Consider the following 19,290-nt stretch of genomic DNA (forward strand, 5'->3'; position numbering starts at 1 on the left):
ACCACTAAACTGCAGTATGAAACAACCACTAACCTGCAGTATGAAACAATCTCTAACCTGCAGTATGAAACAACCACTATCCTCCAGTATGAAACAACCACTAACCTGCAGTATGAAACAATCTCTAACCTGCAGTATGAAACAACCACTATCCTCCAGTATGAAACAACCACTAACCTCCACTTTGAAACAACAACTAACCTGCAGTATGAAACAACCACTAACCTCCAGTATGAAACAACCACTAACCTCCACTTTGAAACAACAACTAACCTGCAGTATGAAACAACCACTAACCTCCAGTAAGAAACAACCACTAACCTGCAGTAAGAAACAACCCCTAACCTCCAGTAAGAAACAACCACTAACCTGCAGTAAGAAACAACCACTAACCTGCAGTAAGAAACAACCACTAACCTGCAGTAAGAAACAACCACTAACCTGCAGTAGGGGAAGAGGTAAATGCTGCTGTATATTTTCTTAAGTAGATTCCAGGGAACATAGGCTTGCTTTCTTTGCTATTCTGTTGTGTGATGCAGTAGGGCCAATATCTACATGAAATTAATATTTGTATTTAACTTTTATTCATGGTTTATTGGAAATGAATTAGTTGATTGATTAGTTGACAAATAACAATTAATAGGTTTTTATCGTGATTGTTCATGTTTTATACTATTAAGAATTGAGCTGAAACATTCATGTTTGATAACTTGTGAAATCGGGAACAATCCCAACACTGGAAGTAGCCTAATAAGCCTAGTCAGTGAAAAACCTCATCATGGTCAGGTGTCAATCAATACATGCCACTTTCAGTCCTCCTCAGCCTGTTACTATCTCCCACCAAAGGCTCCGCCTGCTCTCTGCAAGGATATTGCCTTTCTCGCAAGTGAAAGTATTTAAATGATGAGGGCAGGAGCCGCTGTATTCTGAAGTAAACGGGACCACAAGAAACACACGTGTGGGAGGTTGACATTGGAGCCCCGCTATACCGACCACGTAACAGCGTTTCTTTGAGAAGCAAACATCACCAGTGGCTACAAAAAAAATAGAACTATACATTTTGCAACCATTTTTTATTCATATCTATGCAAGATTCCTTTTTTTTATTGAATGGAGATGCATCTCCTCGCTGTCGCGCGTAAAATATGCATACAAATAGGCTAATCTCCATGCGCGTAATAATTCCATCCCACCAGTGCATTTGGATGTATTACAATTCCACGAAAGCAACCGGGATATACATTATCTCTACTAAGCAACATCAAAGAAGACCTTGAATTCTGCAGAGGAGGGATGATTGACACGAGAGGGAATTGACCGACTTGTGGAATAACGGTGGTCGCTTGATCACAGTGCGATCTCTATCCCTGGGACTTGTAATTCTGGATGGCCCCCTGAACGTCTTTAAATCGTCCCGGAACGTTTTATTGTGAATACTGTCAATGAGTGAATGTGAATCCTACCTGGAACATTGGACCGAACCTTCAGTTGTTTCTGGATCTCCATCGTCGGGCTATCCATTTATAAGTTGTAACAGAAGGGAGATAAAATCCAAGCTGAAATTCCCGCTGGGAAGAACTGTTATTTCCCAGAGAACTCATGTGGAATTGGAATAGTGGAATTCATGAAGAAATATTTGACTTATTTCAATATGAGGCTTAGAACATCGAGATTAGGCTACCTGTGAGTTATTATACTACTGAACTGTTAAGATTTAAGGAATTGGCTATATAGACCTACACAGTTACTTGACATATTTGGAAATGTATATGAAACATAAACATTATTCTTTTTTTCTTTTTTATGTTTCAGGTTACTTCAGTTCTTAGCGCTGTGTTTTTACACACAGGTACCAACTTGCATGCATTTTTATGAAGTTTGCAGCGCAATGGGCATACAATAACATTTCATAGCCCCTTAAAAAGATTTCAGTCCATCAATGCAACTAATTATACCCATTTACAAGCGTTTTTATCCTTATTGATATTAATCCAATTCGTTTGCATATCTGCAGTAAATGTGTAATAACAATGAAAACATTTTATTATGAGCCCTAAGAAGTTGGCAACAAGTCAAACATCTTGAAAAGACGTAAACGCGAGCCTAAAAGGTAATTGTTAAAACATATGGGGATGGCGTATGGCTGAATTGAAAAATAATCGTTAAGGGATATAGCTAAGGGAGATGGGGGTGAAAGATCATTCGTGGTAAAACAACCTATCATAGGCATGTCATCTCGAGTGAGGACAGCGGACTCGCTGCGTGCATCTCCCCAAACACTCACCGTGCAAGGGCACTTTTTCTCTTCTAAAAGCCATGTGCCCGCGATTCCCTTTGAAATGCCTATAGCCCAAGCCCATATGAAAAGCATATGATTGGTGTTCTTTGAAATATATAAATATGTTTTGGTTGGAAAATAACTTGATCTGCTTCTCATTCATTTAGACTGAACATCAATTAGCATTAAATATCAGTTCGGCTATGCTCTCTCATTGATGCTTTTATTTTATACTTCAATGCTTTTATTCATGCTTTTTTTATTGTATGTGTTTTTCTTGTTTGATAGAACACAGTGCAGTCCCACTCCCCACCTCCTAATTTCAAGCACCATGTGAACGAGCAGTGCCGGTTGTCTGACCGGATGAGCCGCCGGTTGATTCGGACCTACCAGCTCTACAGCCGGACCAGCGGCAAACATGTCCAGGTTCTGGGCAATAAGAAAGTGAATGCCATGGGCGACGACGGAGCTGTGCACGGTAAGAAACGAATAAATCACCCCCAGCATGAAATGGGAGCCTTCAAGTAGGCCTAGGCATCTTCGTAATAATTGTAGGATTTAACAGGCCTAGGCCTATTCCAGATTTTGTAATTACTTAAATCTACTTATGGACACGTCAATTTAAAAGTCATGTAGACCTATTGGAGAAGAAAATTAGGTATATTATGAAAATGTTACCATTTAAAAAGCAAACAGTTCTATTTAGCATGGAGAAGTCTAGGTTTGAGTAGGCGGCGGGAGGGAGAAAATGCATTCGAAATGGATTATATAGTATTGTTCTGGACTGGGATTCTCGGGAGAAACCCACTCAGAATATCTGGTAAACACATCAGATCTCGTCTTACTTTCTACCTTCTTAACATTTACTGAGTAGCTTACCCTCTCAGAAGCGGTTGAAAGAAAGAAATATGACTTCCAATTTTCATAACCTTGAGATGCCATATTTTTTACCCAAAGTTATTTGAGGCGAATGTGTTTTTGTTTAATTCTGTCCCCCATTGGTTTTTGATGGACACATGTCAATGAATATTCAAATACCGTAATATTTAAATGTTATAAATATACACTAGCTCTCTCAAGTCCATCCTTTGAACAAAACATAAATTCAATCATATCTGCTTAAACATACCAAAAAAAGTACGACATTTTTACACGCGATTTAGTGGTTTAAAATATCAGTAACTGATTGACATTTGCCACGAGAATGACAAAAATGTGATAAATGTCATTGATAAAACAGATTTGTTTTAACTCACTTATCCAGAGTGGTGCTGAATGGCCCTTAGAGACAATGCATTGTTTTTGGAAGGGTTTGGGTAAACTGCATTTCTGCCAAGTGTAATAATTAGCACAACATTTCTCAGTGCAAATTCATCGCACGGTTTCATCCACATGAAGTTAAAAAGTTGTATTTCTCAACAGTGGTGGTCTAGACGTATTCATTCACTATTTAAAAAAAGTGCTATCTAGACCCATAAAAGGTTATTCGGATGTCCCCGTAGGAGAACACTTTGAAGAACCCTTTTTGGTTGCAGATTGAATCCTTTCGGGTTCCATGTAGAACCCTTTCTACAGAGGTTTCTAGATGGAACCCAAAATGGTTCTACCTGGAACCAAAAGGGGTTATCCTATGGGGACAGATAAAGAACCCTTTTAGAACAAGTTTTTCTTAGAGTATAGCCTATGGACAAAGTGTACAATATAGACAGCTGTTTTGATGAAATCTATGAGAGGTTGGGAATTTTTTCTCCCCACAAGGAAAAGATTGTCTTCAATTTAAAGGGAGCAAATTCCTGTCACCAAAGTCTTTTTTTGGTCTGTCTAGCCATCTTTCCACCACAACCATCTATTTCTCCCTATGCCTGCTGCCTGCTTTTTGGAGTGTCATTTAATGAGGAATTTTCATTGCTTTACAACTCAATGTATGACTCGGTTTATAAAGAGCGGTGAAGTCAGCATCTTCATTTTATCCCCTTTTCTCTCTCTGTTCTTCTTTCTTCATCTCCCTCAAACACACACACACACCTCGCCTTGGCTCGAGCGTGCATGTCCTAAGTGGGTGTCACTCTTGTAGCAGGCCCAAATTTGACCACTGCTCGGTGCTTTTGTGGCTGTGTCGCTGACCGCTATGTTCTCTCACTCCCTTGTTCCTCCTTCCCCACCATCATCTAAGTGGAGCGTAGCGCGGCATTTTATAGCTGTTCAATGACAATGGCTCAGTGCGAAGTCAAAGCCACTTGCTGCTATTCTAAAAGACTTCAGTGTTTTTTGCCAATGTTTCGAATTTAATTTATGTTTGAAGGTTTTGCCATATTCAATAATTTTCTTTCCGCTGCATGCAAGGTTGATGCCATGATAACGAGTAGTACAACTCTGCTAAAGTCATTATAATATAATACATCACTTTTGGTTATTAGATCGAGGTTAAATGTAGTCCTCTGAACCCTTCATTACAATAACTTAACACCCTTTCTGATGTCATCACGTCAATACTACATAGTCTCACAGTCTTCAAGTTCAATTCAGTCTCAAATGATACCACTATTGGATTCTTTTTCACAAGGGTTTTAGCTCAAAGTTACGAATGCATGCATATCGTGTTCACAAAATAGAATAACCTCATAAGCTTGAGAACCATTGTGCATTATCTGAGCTGAATAAAGTTAAGAATATTATGTGTTTTATGTTTTTCTAGCCAAACTTGTGGTGGAGACGGACACGTTTGGTAGTCGTATTCGGATCAAAGGGGCAAAGACTGGCTACTACATCTGCATGAACAAGACGGGGAAATTGATTGGCAAGGTAAATATTAGATTTATTTATTAATCCTTTATTTAGGGAAGTCACATTAAAATGTACATCTCTTTTCATGTGAGCCCTGGAGGTCGGTTGAGTTCAATAAGTTATGTCATCATTTTGACTGTGACCATGAATACAACGTTTCAGGGAAAAGTCATGTCTGTCCTGTGTAAGGTTCTTCACTTGAGTTATGACCAGAAAAGCCCTTGTAGGGAGTTGGACATGATTTGGAAAGAAACATGAAGGATTGATAGGATATTTACTTGTCAAAACAATATTTTAACATCCTCAGAGACTGACCCCCTAAATCATTCCGTCATTCCGTCTCTCACCCTCACCCTCACCCCCTCCTCTCTCTCTCTAACAGCGGAAGGGTCGCGGCAAAGACTGCATCTTCACAGAGATCGTTCTGGAGAACAACTACACTGCTCTCCAGAACGCTAAATATGAGGGCTGGTACATGGCCTTCACACGTAAAGGAAGGCCCCGCAAGGCCTCCAGGACCAAGCAACACCAGAGGGAGGCCCACTTCATGAAACGCCAGCCCAAGGGCCACCTCCTGGGTGACACCCAGCCCTTTGATGTCCTCCCCCTCCCTGTGGTCCCCTTCCACCCTCGGAGGACTAAACATACCCATCACCACAGCTCAGGGGCCCACTGAGGAAAGAACAGACGAAGAAGAAGAGGAAGCATAGGGAGGGAGGGGAATACACCAAACAAAAATACCACTACCACATTTCTGCTCCTTGCAAGGAGTCCTTCTGTTATGTTTTGTACTGGATTGTGTCTAAAACAATGAGTAGGCTATCTAATCTGCTACGTCAGACCGAGGTTTATTCGTAGGAAAGAGTTTTTATAACCAGAGGACGATTTTAGTGCTCAAGCACTCGATGAGATTTGAATGAATGAAAGGACATCTTGGGCTTAGTGATAACCCTACTCAGCTATAAAGAGAGGATGTTATGAGAGAGAAATAATGAATACACATTACATGGCAGCTATCTTTGGATCATCATGTGGTTGCATCAACTAATTAACAGTGAATACATGTAAAACACATTATTTTGCATTTAGGAGGCCATTTTCGTTCATTTTCGTTAGTCTGTTTTCTACATATTTGAATATATTTTTAATTGGAAGATTTGTAAAATACTTTTAAATGATGGAAATATTTATTGTAGAGTGTATATTAAAATCACAAAAGAATTTTGAGTCAATGCGCCGTTTCTAACCATTTTTCTAGCTGGGTCACTTTGGGGTCCCAAAGGTTCTAACGTTGACAAAAAAACTGGAGACCCAGATAACTGAGGGGCAATATCTGTGACAGGCTACTGCAATTCAATGTGCTCAGCAAGTGAGACTTGGGCCTGAATAGTTGGGGCTATGCATTAAAAGCAGATGAGGTCAGCCCACAATTTTGTTCTCGAGACAAAGGTTACCACCATGTAGTTGCATTTCTCACGATCACACACCGTAACCCTGTGATCAAATGGGCCCTTTGTGGCCCTCATATAAAAGGACATGTTATACAATAGTGGGTTCGAATAATAACACGAGGAGGGGTCAGTTATCAAAAAGAAGCTAGTCTCACAGGAGGGAGGGAGGGAGGGAGGGAGGGAGGGAGGGAGGGAGGGAGGGAGGGAGGGAGGGAGGGAGGGAGGGAGGGAAGCGAAAGAGCACTAGGGCTCAGTGTGGCAAAATGTGGCACCGGCTGAAAGAGGGGGAATGGCTGGGAAGAGGCATTCGGGAATGAAAGGACGTGGCAGAAAGAAACCCTCCTCTCTTTCCCAGGAGCAACTGAGCATGACCGGCAGAGGCCAAATGACAGGGGGAAGAAGACCCGGTCGGCCTGGCCGCACAACAGAATCGGAAGACCCGGTCGGCCTGGCTGCACCACAGAATCTGATGACGGGGAAGAAGACCCGGTCGGCCTGGCTGCACAACAGAATCAGAGCAGCCCCTCTCTCTCTCTCTCTATTCCCTTCCTCTCTTTTTCTCACTGTTTGAAGTCTGGATGTCCTATTGGTTGTTTGCTAAAGGTCGGATTCCAAATATGAGGAATGTTTTTTCAGTATAGCTAAGCGCCAAGCGCCACCAGCTTTGAGGACTTGCAAACAAATGAACAACTAAAAGCTGTGATTAAAAAGGTTCAATAAATCTGAAAGGATAAAAACTCTGAACTTTTAGTGTTTTTATTGTTACTCCTATTGAGAAATGAATGGCTATCCTCATGGCTCAATGGCTACTAGGACCCATCATGCACTTTAATTGAAGCATTATCCTGCTCTGCCAAATGAGAAAAGACAGCAGTGTACGCAAATCACCCTCCAAATGGTCGTTTAATTCCGTGTCCAACATTTTATTTGGACAACACAAAGTCAAAGCAATCCAACAGCAACTCTTGATTTGAGAAAATAGTTGAGAATTTTTTTCTCAGATCTTGTGCTTTGGTTGGATCTGGTTCCCAAATCCCATGACATATCTCCTCCCCTTTAGGAAGTACGCAAAGCACAATAGTGAGTGACCTGTGGTTTAGTCGCCGTGTTTAGCCCTTGTACTGCTCACTTGGTTAGGCACATAGAGTCCCAGAAATGCAAAGAATCACCACTAGGTATTTAAATGGAATTGTTCCTTTTTTGCAGCATTGTTTTCTTTTCATGCAGCATCTATGTTTCATTTTGAACTGCTCTAGGTAAGCTTCTATACAATAACACATTGTGTTAAAAAGTAAATCAGTAAAATTTCACTTCAGTTTTCATTTCATTCAATCAAACTTTGATGGTCAAACCTCAGTCATATTAGCTTAGTCAGATATAATGTCTTGTTACTCATCTCCCTAGAGTTTGATGGTCAAAGTTATCAAGCATTCAGTCAGATAACGTTTCTCATTGTGGCTCAGTGTGGTACTCGATTTACAAAAGAGCCTACAACCTTTTTCCACTTTGCAGTAATTCAGTACTACTGTCATGCAAGAACCTATATTTACAAAGAAGCATACGACTTGTTCACTTCCTAGTAATATAGTGCTTCTGTCATCCAAGCTCCATACCTCTCCTTGGCTATCCCCAGTCTTGGGGTTTGCGAGAGGATTTGTTGGAGGACTCTGGGCCAGTAAAGTCACCCCCTGGAGGACAGGGCCAGGCTCAGGGGACCAGTAAGACCTGCTAGTACTGGCTAGCTCGGCCATAATGGCTTTCAGGGTGGCCTACTCTGGGCTGCACAATCATGAGCATAAGGGTATTCAGTTAACACAAATGGGACGTGCTTGTAAGGGCGACCCCGTCGAGAACAGTGTGTGTGTGTTTGTGTGTGTGGAAAGAATAGGGAAAAGGCATTGTGTGTTAAAGTGTTTTACAAGGGAAGGAGACCAAGAATTGTGGGAGCAGGATGAACTCTCTGCGTTTGGAGTATTTTAACAACTAAGAGTTTGCATAGTTAAGGGAAAGGAGAGATGTAAAGACAGTTGTTAACAATCTTATGGAATTGTATTCATCTTGAAAGGACAACAACGCGTATTAAACCCAATAAGTGTTCGTATCTCGACAACAACGATTCAGAACTTTTTACAGAACAGCAGTGGCATTTCTCAAATATCTTTTTGACAGAACAATTGTAAGTGTTCTATCAAAAACGAACAAGTTTAAACAAGTAACTATGTCTGTAATTCACTGTCTCAATTCAACATCCCCCCGCCCGACCGCAATAAACACAATGGAAAGTATGGACAAGGCACTGTGCAAAAATTTTCCAATAGTGGAATCCCATTGAGAACCAGAAATCAGAGTAGAAAAAAATACAGGATACTGCATCACCAGTGCAAATCAAAAATGACTTGTTTGAGTGACATCCCCTCAGATCCACACTGGGACTTCATTGAGTTTTGCAGTCGACGTCCCCTTCATTGGTTCCCTTCAGTTTCTTCACCTCCTGGAGTAGCTCGTGCTCAATGGTTAATATCTCCTTGGGCTTCTTGTACTTGAAAGGAAAGACAGAATATGTCATTACCTCTATAGAAACCCCTTTCCCTTCCATGTACATCCTGTAGTATAATGTTTGGCCTGAAGTGGGATAACACAGAGGCTTCTTATTCCCTACATAGTACACTACTTTCGACCAGTCAGGCTCAAATGTAGTGCACTATATAGGGAATAGGGTGCCAATTTTAACAAACACAAGGAATAGGAAATCGAATAGTACAGAGGAACCGATTATGATAGGTATACACATAAAGTAACGGTCAATCTCTTCATCAGATACTTAGTAGGCTATCCTAATGTTTGTTCTAAGTAATTCAATGATTCCCTTGAGTTTATAGGCGTGTTCTGATACAAGTGAGACGAATACAAAAATATAGTTTCAATCTAGAGATTAAAATCACCCAAGGTGGGATTTGAGAAGTACTGTAGTTGGTTTGTTTGTTGTTGTTGTTGTCAGGAGTACTTACACTGACAATTAACGTGTTATTGGCATGGGTGAAGTTGAGCGCGGAACTATCCAATGGCAGCTGGCTTCGGTCCAGATCAGGAACATTAAACTTCTTGTAGTACCTGCAAAGGATAACACACCGCAGTGAGAAAAGGGTTTCTTGAAGGCAAGAGATCAATATTTTTGTCAACAGTGCCACCTATAGGAGAGCCAGCCTCACTTACATTGCGGAACTGTAACAAGCACTGACAAAAGAAAATAAAGGAAAATATAGGAGGCCTTCTCCATTGTGAAGATGTTACAACTGTAGAAATTATATAGACTTTGAATGTGGTATCAATTTTCAGGGACCTGTAGTTAACGATATCTGAAGTGATATAGGCCTAGCAGTTTATCAGTAGATTTCTAAGAAGGGGAAACATATCAACTGTATGCTTAACTATTAAAGCCATTTTGGCATGAGAATGGAATAGAGGCTATTCGGATGTTACTTTTTGTTATTTGTTCGTATGATGCAGCATCGTTGATCAGGCTCCACTGAAATGTTGTAGACCTCTTTGGGGTACGGAAGGTTCCGGACTCTCCACAGGAAACTGGTCTTTGTGTCTTTGCGCATAAATACAGGCTGAGGAAATACAACAGAGCATTGTACTGTTAATTGCATACTGTTTATTGATGATTCATTTAATAGTAAAATGATGAAAATGAAGTTCATTCCACGATTGTAAAAGTATTAGTTGACACATTTGGATCAGTACTGATGGTGATACTAGAATCAATTAGCAATTTAGATCATGGCCTGAAATATAACAGATGTAAATATTGTATAATACACCTCACGTTTGAACAGTTTTCCTTGATAACATCTGATTCCAAACAGGCTACAGTAGATGGGACTGGCTCTCCAACTTCTATCTCCCATGGTCCCTGTCCCTTCAAGGTGCTTTTTGAACGCCACTTCCGTACTGCAAAGAAAGAATACATGTAACTAACAACAGCTGAGAGTGGAAATAATATAATGCACAGGAAGCAATGTAGCTAATGCAGGATACTTTTTAGAAGATGTCTAATCTGAAACAAGCTTACCAATGAGCTCATCTGTTGTCAAGTCATATTCTTCTGCCATTTCTTTCCCATCTGTAAAGAGATAGTGTATCTTCCTTTTCCCTGGAAAGAGGTTTGCAAAGCATTAATATAAATGCATTTAAATGTGAACTAGCAAGCTTTCATCTTTGCTAAACAGATTTTCTAGGCAAAGTGAAGGTTAGTGTTAGTTAGCGGCTAATGCTAGCGAGCTTATAATTGACACTGAAGTCTTACTAGTTGAATGCAAGGGTAAATGTTGTGATACAAAACACAATAATGATGATAACTTGCCTACACCTCTCTGTTTCACTCACCATCGTGTATTAAAGCGGTTTTCGTGGATGCTTTTAGGAGATCTGACCAGCTCTGCACAGCCATATTGCAAAAAACGGATACTTCCTAAAACATCACGTGTAGCCACGGCAACGGAGGTCATCGTGAAACGTATAATTCATTTTTCCTTTTTTTAAACTCCATAATCTGTCAAAAACATGTTTACATTTACTCAATAAATAATACATACTTTTGTACAATATTTTCTCGAAAAATATGTAACTTTGTCGTGCAAGAACTAAAAATAGGTATATAACGAACCGGAAGTTAAATTATTTTAAACCATCTGCATTGTCACATTGGTTTGTGTTTTGGTCGTCGAAAGGGGTAAAACATACGGAATTATGAAAGCTTTCCCCAAAGTGAAGAGAGCAGGGGCACGTGAGGGAAAGGATGCCCCCCCACCAAAGAGGAAGTCTGATGAAACTACCTGTTACAGGTGTGGGCCGTGTTTGAGAGCATCAAATTCGTAATGCATTTTGGGCAAATTGTGACTGATTGACAGATCTACAAATAATAATGATTTTATAACAGTAGATCAGTCGATGTTGAACAAGCCCTGTGTGTAAAACTACTTTTTCACAATCCCATTTCAGGGAGTGCTTTCCAGGGCGTCACCGTACACGTATTACCAGCCGGCATCGGGAGCGCCAGATGTCAGATCTTCCAGAGACAGATTGTCCAGAATGGAGGCCAAACTGAGAGTTCCCTCTGTCCCACAGTCACCCATGTAGTAGTGGATGACAGTATGGACTGTGACAGGGCTCTCAGGCTGCTCAAAGTGGACAGGCTGCCCTCTGCAGTTTATCTGTTGAAGTGCACCTGGCTTAGCACCTGCATCAGTGAGCAGAGACTGCTGGATACAGCAGACTACAGCCTACTCAACCCAGACAAAGACATGGAAACTACAAAGGACGGTGTCAAAGAAGACGTGCTCGACAGTATCCCACTCCCAGCCACACAGGACATGAAGCAGCCGATCTTTGATGAAACAAAACCAGATGAGTCAACAGAGACTGTAGGTTGACGACCACATAACCATTAACCATAACCCTGTCACTGCATGATAGCTTCTTCTGGCCCTAATCATACACTTCATTACTTCATGTATCCATAGGTCCAAGACACTAAAGATGACTTCAAAGACGAATATGGCGTCTCCCAGAGCGATCTGGAGGCTCTGATCAGTGGCTTGCACCCCAAGGACGAGACCCCCAGTACCGCCACTGCCCACTCAGACCCCCAACAGAAGCCTCTCTCAGGGAAGTGGGTGTGTGCCCAGTCCTCCCAGTCCAAGGTTGACAACCACAACAAGCACATCACAGATAAACTGGAGGTGCTGGCCAAGGCCTACACGCACCAGGGGGACAGATGGAGAGCACTGGGCTACTCCAAAGCTGTCAACGCCCTCAAGAGCTACCACAGGCCTATCACGTCCTATGAGGTAGTTTATTTAGTCCCATATCTGCATAGTTGGTGATTATGGTCGGTCATTTTGTATTTGTGTCAGCATAATTCATTCCTGTCTCTCGATTCGCACTATTGCAAACATTGTGAAATGTGGCTGATAGGTTGGTTAGTTGGTTGGTTTACGCAACTGCATCCCTGTTATTGACAAGATGGATGCATAAATCGTGTATTGATGGATGCATAAATTGATTGCTGGTGATTCAATTTCAGGTGGCCTGAAAGGAGTCCTTAAAGGCCCAGTGCAGTAAAAATTCTGTTTTACTGTGTTTTGTATCATATTGTACGACAGCTGATGAAGCCATTGAGGAAATGCTTCCTTTTAAATCAATGAAAGCTGCGTGTTGCATCAAGCTCAAGAAACGCGTTCATTCTAAATTGAAATAATGAGAAATAGTTGATTATTGTTGCATATGGCCTCAGCTATACACCGATGGTTATTTTACATAGATTTATGAAGTCAAGAAGCTGCTACTACTAGCTAGCTAGCTACATTGACTATCTAGCAACTTGGAAAATTAGAGGATCATTTAGTACAACCACTAGTACCTGCAAAAAACTGGGCCAAAACTATTGTACTTATGCATAATCAATTAATATGGTATAGTACAGTAGGAAAAATATAATACAGACACTCCCCATCTGCTCCTCTCCGCTCTCAAAACAACGTGCTCTGTGTAGCAAGTAAAACGTCACTTTGACGAGATGCTGATGGAAAAGCAACGTGACGTGTATGGTAGAGTTAAAGTGTGACAATGTGACCAATGTTATTTCCTGATAGTTGCTTCATTTGTTGAAAACACAATCTACACAGGACCTTCTAATCAGCATGTTTTTCATGGTTTGACAAGTTTTTTTAATAAGGTTGTGCTGCTGAGTACCGGCGGGGGGAGGCCTGGAGAAGGCTAGTGCCCCCCCCGTTTGAACTTAGAGATTTTTGTGTTTTTTTAACACTTGTAACTTCCATTTCTTGCAATATAAATACAAAAATTATAGCAATTAAAGTAACAAAAATAAAATATGCTGGTAAATTAGTTTCAGCTTGGTAAATTAGTTAGTAGACCAGTAACAGAGTTCCAAACCTCTCTGCCAATAACAGCTAGTTTTCTGTTTTTCCCTCCCCACGGTGACAGTCCTTGCTAAATTCTTGCTTCCGCAAATTAGTTTTTTGCTTAAAAGCAATTTTTGAATATTTTTGACCATTTGAATGGAAAACTATTACAGTAAGGTACATCATTTTTATCCAGAAAGATTTGATATTAGTATAAAAATGGCTGCAGTGGGCCTTTTAACTCCTTGTAATTTACTAAACCATGCCTGTCAAATTTCAGGAGGCCTGTAAGATCCAGGGCATTGGCAAGAAGATGGCTGACAAGGTCATGGAGATCATGGAGAGTGGGCACCTCCGTAAGATAGATCACTTGGGAGAGGCAGTGCCAGTACTGGAGATGTTCACCAATATTTGGGGGGCAGGGGCCAAGACTGCCCAGCTTTGGTACACACAGGTTAGATGGATTGATCTTAGAGTCACACAGTCAGTCTCTCTGTCTGTGTGTGTCTCTCTTTCTCGCTCTCTGATTTTGCATGCAACACAGCTATGACTGCGTAAGATTTGTTATTTTTGTATTGTGGAGTGTGCAGTTATTTTAGTGTTTGATAGTGTGATACAAATCGATTTGACATGAGCTAAAAAAATATATATTTTCCATCTTAGGGGTTCTGCACTTTGGAGGACATCTGCACTAAGGCCAATCTGAACCACAACCAAATAATTGGACTCAAACACTACGACGACTTTCTGGACCGGATGCCCAGAGAAGAGGCAGCCGCCATTGAAAAAACGGTAACACATCTCCCTCTTATTGTCTCAAGCACCCACATTAAAGGTCAATCAATGTTAAAATGTAACATTCCAACATTATATTAGTTATAGACTAAACAGGCCTCTTCTTCCCACTTCATCTAGTGGGGTTAAGAGAGTTTCTTTAGAAAAGTGTCTCCAGTCCAGTACTCTAACCCCCTTGCGAACAAGAGATCTTGTAAAGTGAAATGCTACGGGACCTCAAAGCCAAGTTCAGATGTTTTAAGTTTGCCTTGGCCCCTAAGCAGACTGTCAGTCCAGTCCTCCTAGCCTGGTCTGTGTGTGATGGAGAAAGCAGACATCCCACTCTCTGTCAGAGTCCTGCCGGCCGCATCCCTAAGGGGGGGAACTCACTCTTAGAAACTTGGCGCATCATATGTCAGCAGATACCAGGGCTGTGTTTCATTCCAGAAAGGTGTTTCCTCCCCCTCTGCCTCCGTTCACTCCCTTTCATGGATCTGAGAAAGCTGGGTGGGTGTAAAGCAAAAAACTCACCTAGATTACGCCCATAAAGATAGAGGACTCATCATGGATATAACCCGTTTTAGCATGGACACTGCCATTGAGGGCTTCCACCACTTTAAAGTAATCAACTGCGTGGGGACTCCTATGAGTTGGGAGCAATCAGCCAATGAAGAAGAAGAAAATGGACTACTTGAAAATGGAGATAGCTCCATACTGTCGCATGTATAATGGCACAGATACAAAGATGAGACCTCTATCTAGCTATGATTCCGCCTTATTGCTTTCACCTGTCCAGTCCTATCAGATCTGTGAAGGGGAGGGAACATAATCGTGGAATGAAACGCTGCCCTGGTCACTGGGAGCACCGGGTACAAAGCCAGTTGTTTTCATATAGTATTACTTGGATTTCCCTGTTGCTTTCGTGGCTGCCAGACATAAAGTGCAGATTAGAAAGATGACTATAGCATGTGTCCTTCTGACTTGTGGCTTGTCAAAATAATATGTAGTGTCGTCAAAATGTATCTGGCCTGCCTGAATACAGTTAATGCTTACCTGTTGACCGGCAAGGCTTTATGAAAATACACCATTTTCTTTTCTAATTTCAAGTAGGTAATATAAATAAAATTTGAGGACATGTCTTGAAGATTCAACACGCGTACAACATGTTATTTTGAGTCCAAATATGAACGAGAAACAAACCAACCTTTCTGTTATAATGAAGGCCCCTGAGAGAACATTACTGGGGAAAACTTTGAAACAGTCTAGAACCCATAACCATTCATTATAAATACATTGTATGCAAACTGGTCTGGGATCCAAGCTGAATTGCTCTTTTTCACAGTTGTTTTTTAACGGAGACTATAGTGAAACACAATAGTGTATCAGAAAAACAATAGGGAAACAGCGATTCAATTTGGATTCCCAGGCTATCCCACCCCACCACAGATTTGACTGTATTTCAAACAAACAAAATGTCCCTGTCCTGTTGTAAATGTTTAGGTGAGAGAGCCCCCACCATATATTGTATCCCAAACGGTAACATTATTCACTGTATGTGAAACAAAGTTAATTCAGTGTGGTCTAGAGTTGGGCGACTATATATGATTAAATTGAATATTGTGCTATTTGACATTGATGATATCATGATGTGCAAGACTATACTCTAATTGAGCTTTACAAATCAAAACTGTGCCATTTTCAGTTAGGTTGTATCAATATGTTGAAAATGTAGTCTAAATGAATGAATTAAGCCTTATTGTTTTTGCCATACAATGAATATTTAATGAGAATGCGACTACAATATCATAAATAAGCACAAAAATGGCCCAGTCTGGAATGATTTAGTCATTAACCCTTTACACTTGCGGGAATTGGCCTATATGGATAGGGCTAAATTGAAATGCTTCTTACAGAAGGAATATGAAAAGCACATTCATAACCATGGTAGCAATTGAAAGGGAACAGTTTGGAGTTAATGGGAAAATGATTAGACCAAAGGTGAGAACACAGCAGTTCACCTGACACAAGACTGAATCCAAACATTACACTGTTGATTTTATGTGCATTTTACATTTACTGTACTTTTCACCACATTTATTGATAACAAATCTGAAAATACTCTGGATACATACTCTAACATGATAACACTATTCCTGAAAAATGTGCGGTAGGTGCAACATAAGACAAAAACATGACAATGGTTTGAGTTAGTCCTCTAACTGGTGTCTCCAAGTGGACACACACCTGTCCAAAGTGTACACAGTTCCTCAGTCATTTCTATGCATTTTTATGACTCGAAGAAGTCTTCAACTCTAAGGTACTTTTTTTTAACCTCTCCTAGCTGTAACATTGGGAAACGAGAGCAAGCACACTTGTAGTTGTTTCGTTTTAAAACACAACCTTGCATTCCCGCCATCACACAATTATTGTTGCTGTTTACACAATCCCAAAACAGTCCATGCTTTATAAATCACAGTCTGGGTCAGGTGGGCATGATTTGAAAGCTTGTTCTATTGGCAACATGACTAGCTAAGTTATAAGTTAGGCTTTCACCAGGTCATTCAGAGAAACGGATTGGAATTTTGGTGCGCATAGAAAGGAGTCATGAGTGCTTTCAGGTTGCAAATTATCTTCACAATAAACAAACACAGGCTCATTCTGTTCAGAACAACCCAGGGTATGACCCCATGTCATCTTGTAACTGTACATCAAACAGTGATCATAAACGCTGACACTGTGTATGCCATGAGTTTCATGATATGGAGATGTGAAGTGCACATTTGGACTCACGGGTCTTTGGCTTGCTTGTGTGACATCAAAGTGGTATTTATTATAATAATCCTCATCGTCTCATCTTTCAAAGTACATAGAGTCCTCTTAACTTACAGCATTTCCCTCACTAAGGGAACAAAAAAATAGCAAACGTTGCCCTAGTACTGGGAGAGATGGGGGCAACTTCTTAACGCGCGCGGTGCTCAAGTTCAGAACGGCTGTCAGTCCAAACCCATACAACGCTGTGAAGCGCAGAGCCTGAGCTCTGACGTCATGTATAGTTACTGTACAGCTACTACGTCCCAATTTAGGCGCTTATTAGTGCCCAAATCTGCCATTTTCAACACGTATTCGGGTACAGGTACAAGTGTAAAGGGCTACCAACTCAAAACAATTATTGGATATCGCAAACTGTAACTTTGTTCCTCTCCTGTTGTACATGTGAAGGAGGCAGCCCTGTAATTCCATGACAAACTGTAACATATCCCTGTCCTTTTCTACTGTATAGGTGAAGGAGGCAGCCCTGTTATTCCATGACAAACTAACATATCCCTGTCCTTTTCTACTGTATAGGTGAAGGAGGCAGCCCTGTTATTCCATGACAAACTGAACATATCCCTGTCCTTTTCTACTGTATAGGTGAAGGAGGCAGCCCTGTAATTCCATGACAAACTAACATATCCCTGTCCTTTTCTACTGTATAGGTGAAGGAGGCAGCCCTGTAATTCCATGACAAACTGTAACATATCCCTGTCCTTTTCTACTGTATAGGTGGAGGCAGCCCTGTTATTCCATGACAAACTGTAACATATCCCTGTCCTTTTCTACTGTATAGGTGAAGGAGGCAGCCCTGTTATTCCATGACAAACTGTAACATATCCCTGTCCTTTTCTACTGTATAGGTGAAGGAGGCAGCCCTGTTATTCCATGACATACTAACATATCCCTGTCCTTTTCTACTGTATAGGTGAAGGAGGCAGCCCTGTTATTCCATGACAAGCTAACATATCCCTGTCCTTTTCTACTGTATAGGTGAAGGAGGCAGCCCTGTTATTCCATGACATACTAACATATCCCTGTCCTTTTCTACTGTATAGGTGAAGGAGGCAGCCCTGTTATTCCATGACAAACTGTAACATATCCCTGTCCTTTTCTACTGTATAGGTGAAGGAGGCAGCTCAGTTTCTGGACCCTGGCCTGTTGGCCATGGCCTGTGGTTCGTACCGCCAGGGGAAGGACACGTGTGGAGATGTTGACGTCCTCATCTCTCACCCAGACGGGAAGTCCCGCCGGGGTGTCTTTAGCAAAGTGTTACAGAGCCTCCACCAGAGCGGTAGGAGGACACGTCCAAATACAGGACATTTGATTTATTAACTGTCGGTGAATTCCCAACCAATTATAGCTACATTAAGTTTTTTTTCTCTCTTGTATAGACAATTCATCTTCTTTCACAATGATATTATTCATCGTTTATTTGAAATCTAAAGTATTTATTAGTGGGATAAGCTAAGGGCTGGATCATAATTCACTAGGCATGATCGTTGTGTTTTCTGTTTCAAAACATTTTGCTACGGTGTGCCCTAATGAATGCGACCCGATTCTTGTTCTTTTTTTCTTTTTTATTATTCAGGCTTCCTGGCGGACGACCTAGTGAGCCATGAGGAGAGTGGCGAGCAGAAGAAGTACATGGGTGTGTGTCGTCTGCCAGGACCTGGCCGACTCCACCGCCGCCTCGACATCATCATGGCGCCCTACGGCGAGTTAGCCTGCTCCCTCATGTACTTCACCGGCTTGGCACAGTTTAACCGCTCTATGAGGGCATTGGCCAAGACAAAACACATCAGCCTATCAGAGCACTCATTGAACAGCGACATGTTGAGACAAGGATGTTTGAAGGTGTATGAGAAGGATGTCTTCACCCATCTGGGAATACCTTTCAGGGAACCTCAGGAAAGAGACTGGTGACTGTTGATGTTTTTAACACTGGTGGTATGAGTCGATGCATAAGTTATATCTTTACAGAAAAATTATGATGTGGTGATAGTGGTGAGGTGAAGATCATGCTTATGTGATTTTAGACTTGAATTGTATGATAATCTAATTTTACAGCAGGAAAAACACTTAAGATGCATGGTGAATGCTTGGTATGTTTTTATGAAGATAATGGTGATTACAGAAATATTAAACACTACTTTTAACAATCACTTAGGTAATCCTTGTTTTTACAACTTTGTTGTGTTTATTATTGGTTTATTACTATAACGAATTGATTATTAAACCGCTGTTCTTTTTCATTAATGCCTGT

General features: G+C 41.0%; 3 protein-coding genes across 4 annotated transcripts; 2 read left to right on the top strand and 1 right to left on the bottom strand.

Annotated features, from left to right (window-relative positions):
• Positions 1–932: 932 nt before the first annotated feature.
• On the top strand, positions 933–6,398 carry LOC106588752 (fibroblast growth factor 8b). Its single transcript, XM_014178096.2, has 5 exons — positions 933–1,683; positions 1,813–1,849; positions 2,567–2,756; positions 4,974–5,080; positions 5,445–6,398. Exons 1-5 carry the CDS (start codon positions 1,625–1,627, stop codon positions 5,736–5,738), a joined length of 687 nt encoding a protein of 228 aa, XP_014033571.1. The 5' UTR covers positions 933–1,624; the 3' UTR covers positions 5,739–6,398.
• Positions 6,399–8,453: 2,055 nt separating this feature from the next.
• Positions 8,454–10,990, bottom strand: dpcd (deleted in primary ciliary dyskinesia homolog (mouse)). Its single transcript, NM_001146513.1, is given in 6 exon segments — positions 8,454–9,052; positions 9,522–9,624; positions 9,994–10,127; positions 10,343–10,467; positions 10,589–10,669; positions 10,903–10,990. Coding segments are annotated over 6 exon segments (612 nt in total). The 5' UTR covers positions 10,967–10,990; the 3' UTR covers positions 8,454–8,947.
• A 226-nt stretch (positions 10,991–11,216) lies between these two features.
• On the top strand, positions 11,217–19,189 carry LOC106588764 (DNA polymerase lambda). 2 transcript variants are annotated; one of them, XM_014178118.2, is made up of 7 exons: positions 11,217–11,360; positions 11,518–11,939; positions 12,039–12,365; positions 13,720–13,893; positions 14,103–14,231; positions 18,150–18,318; positions 18,616–19,189. In XM_014178118.2, the coding sequence occupies exons 1-7, from the start codon at positions 11,315–11,317 to the stop codon at positions 18,948–18,950; spliced, it is 1,602 nt and encodes a 533-aa protein (XP_014033593.2). In that variant the 5' UTR covers positions 11,217–11,314; the 3' UTR covers positions 18,951–19,189. The 2 variants fall into 2 exon arrangements, with proteins under 2 accessions (XP_014033593.2, XP_014033602.2); XM_014178127.2 differs by lacking the exon at positions 13,720–13,893.
• The last annotated feature ends 101 nt before the right edge of the window (positions 19,190–19,290 follow it).

This window comes from Salmo salar, chromosome ssa02 (genome assembly GCF_905237065.1).
Source record: "Salmo salar chromosome ssa02, Ssal_v3.1, whole genome shotgun sequence".
Lineage (NCBI taxonomy): Eukaryota > Metazoa > Chordata > Actinopteri > Salmoniformes > Salmonidae > Salmo > Salmo salar.

Bases quoted from the DNA above. Each gene is read 5' to 3' on its own strand.
- LOC106588764 (XM_014178118.2), top strand. From the start codon at position 11,315: ATGCCCCCCCACCAAAGAGGAAGTCTGATGAAACTACCTGTTACAG. The intron at 13,894-14,102 runs GTTAGATGGATT...TTTCCATCTTAG, and splicing joins CCCAGCTTTGGTACACACAG to GGGTTCTGCACTTTGGAGGA. The intron at 18,319-18,615 runs GTAGGAGGACAC...TTTATTATTCAG, and splicing joins ACAGAGCCTCCACCAGAGCG to GCTTCCTGGCGGACGACCTA.
- LOC106588752 (XM_014178096.2), top strand. From the start codon at position 1,625: ATGAAGAAATATTTGACTTATTTCAATATGAGGCTTAGAACATCGAGA. The intron at 1,850-2,566 runs GTACCAACTTGC...CTTGTTTGATAG, and splicing joins CGCTGTGTTTTTACACACAG to AACACAGTGCAGTCCCACTC. The intron at 2,757-4,973 runs GTAAGAAACGAA...ATGTTTTTCTAG, and splicing joins CGACGACGGAGCTGTGCACG to CCAAACTTGTGGTGGAGACG.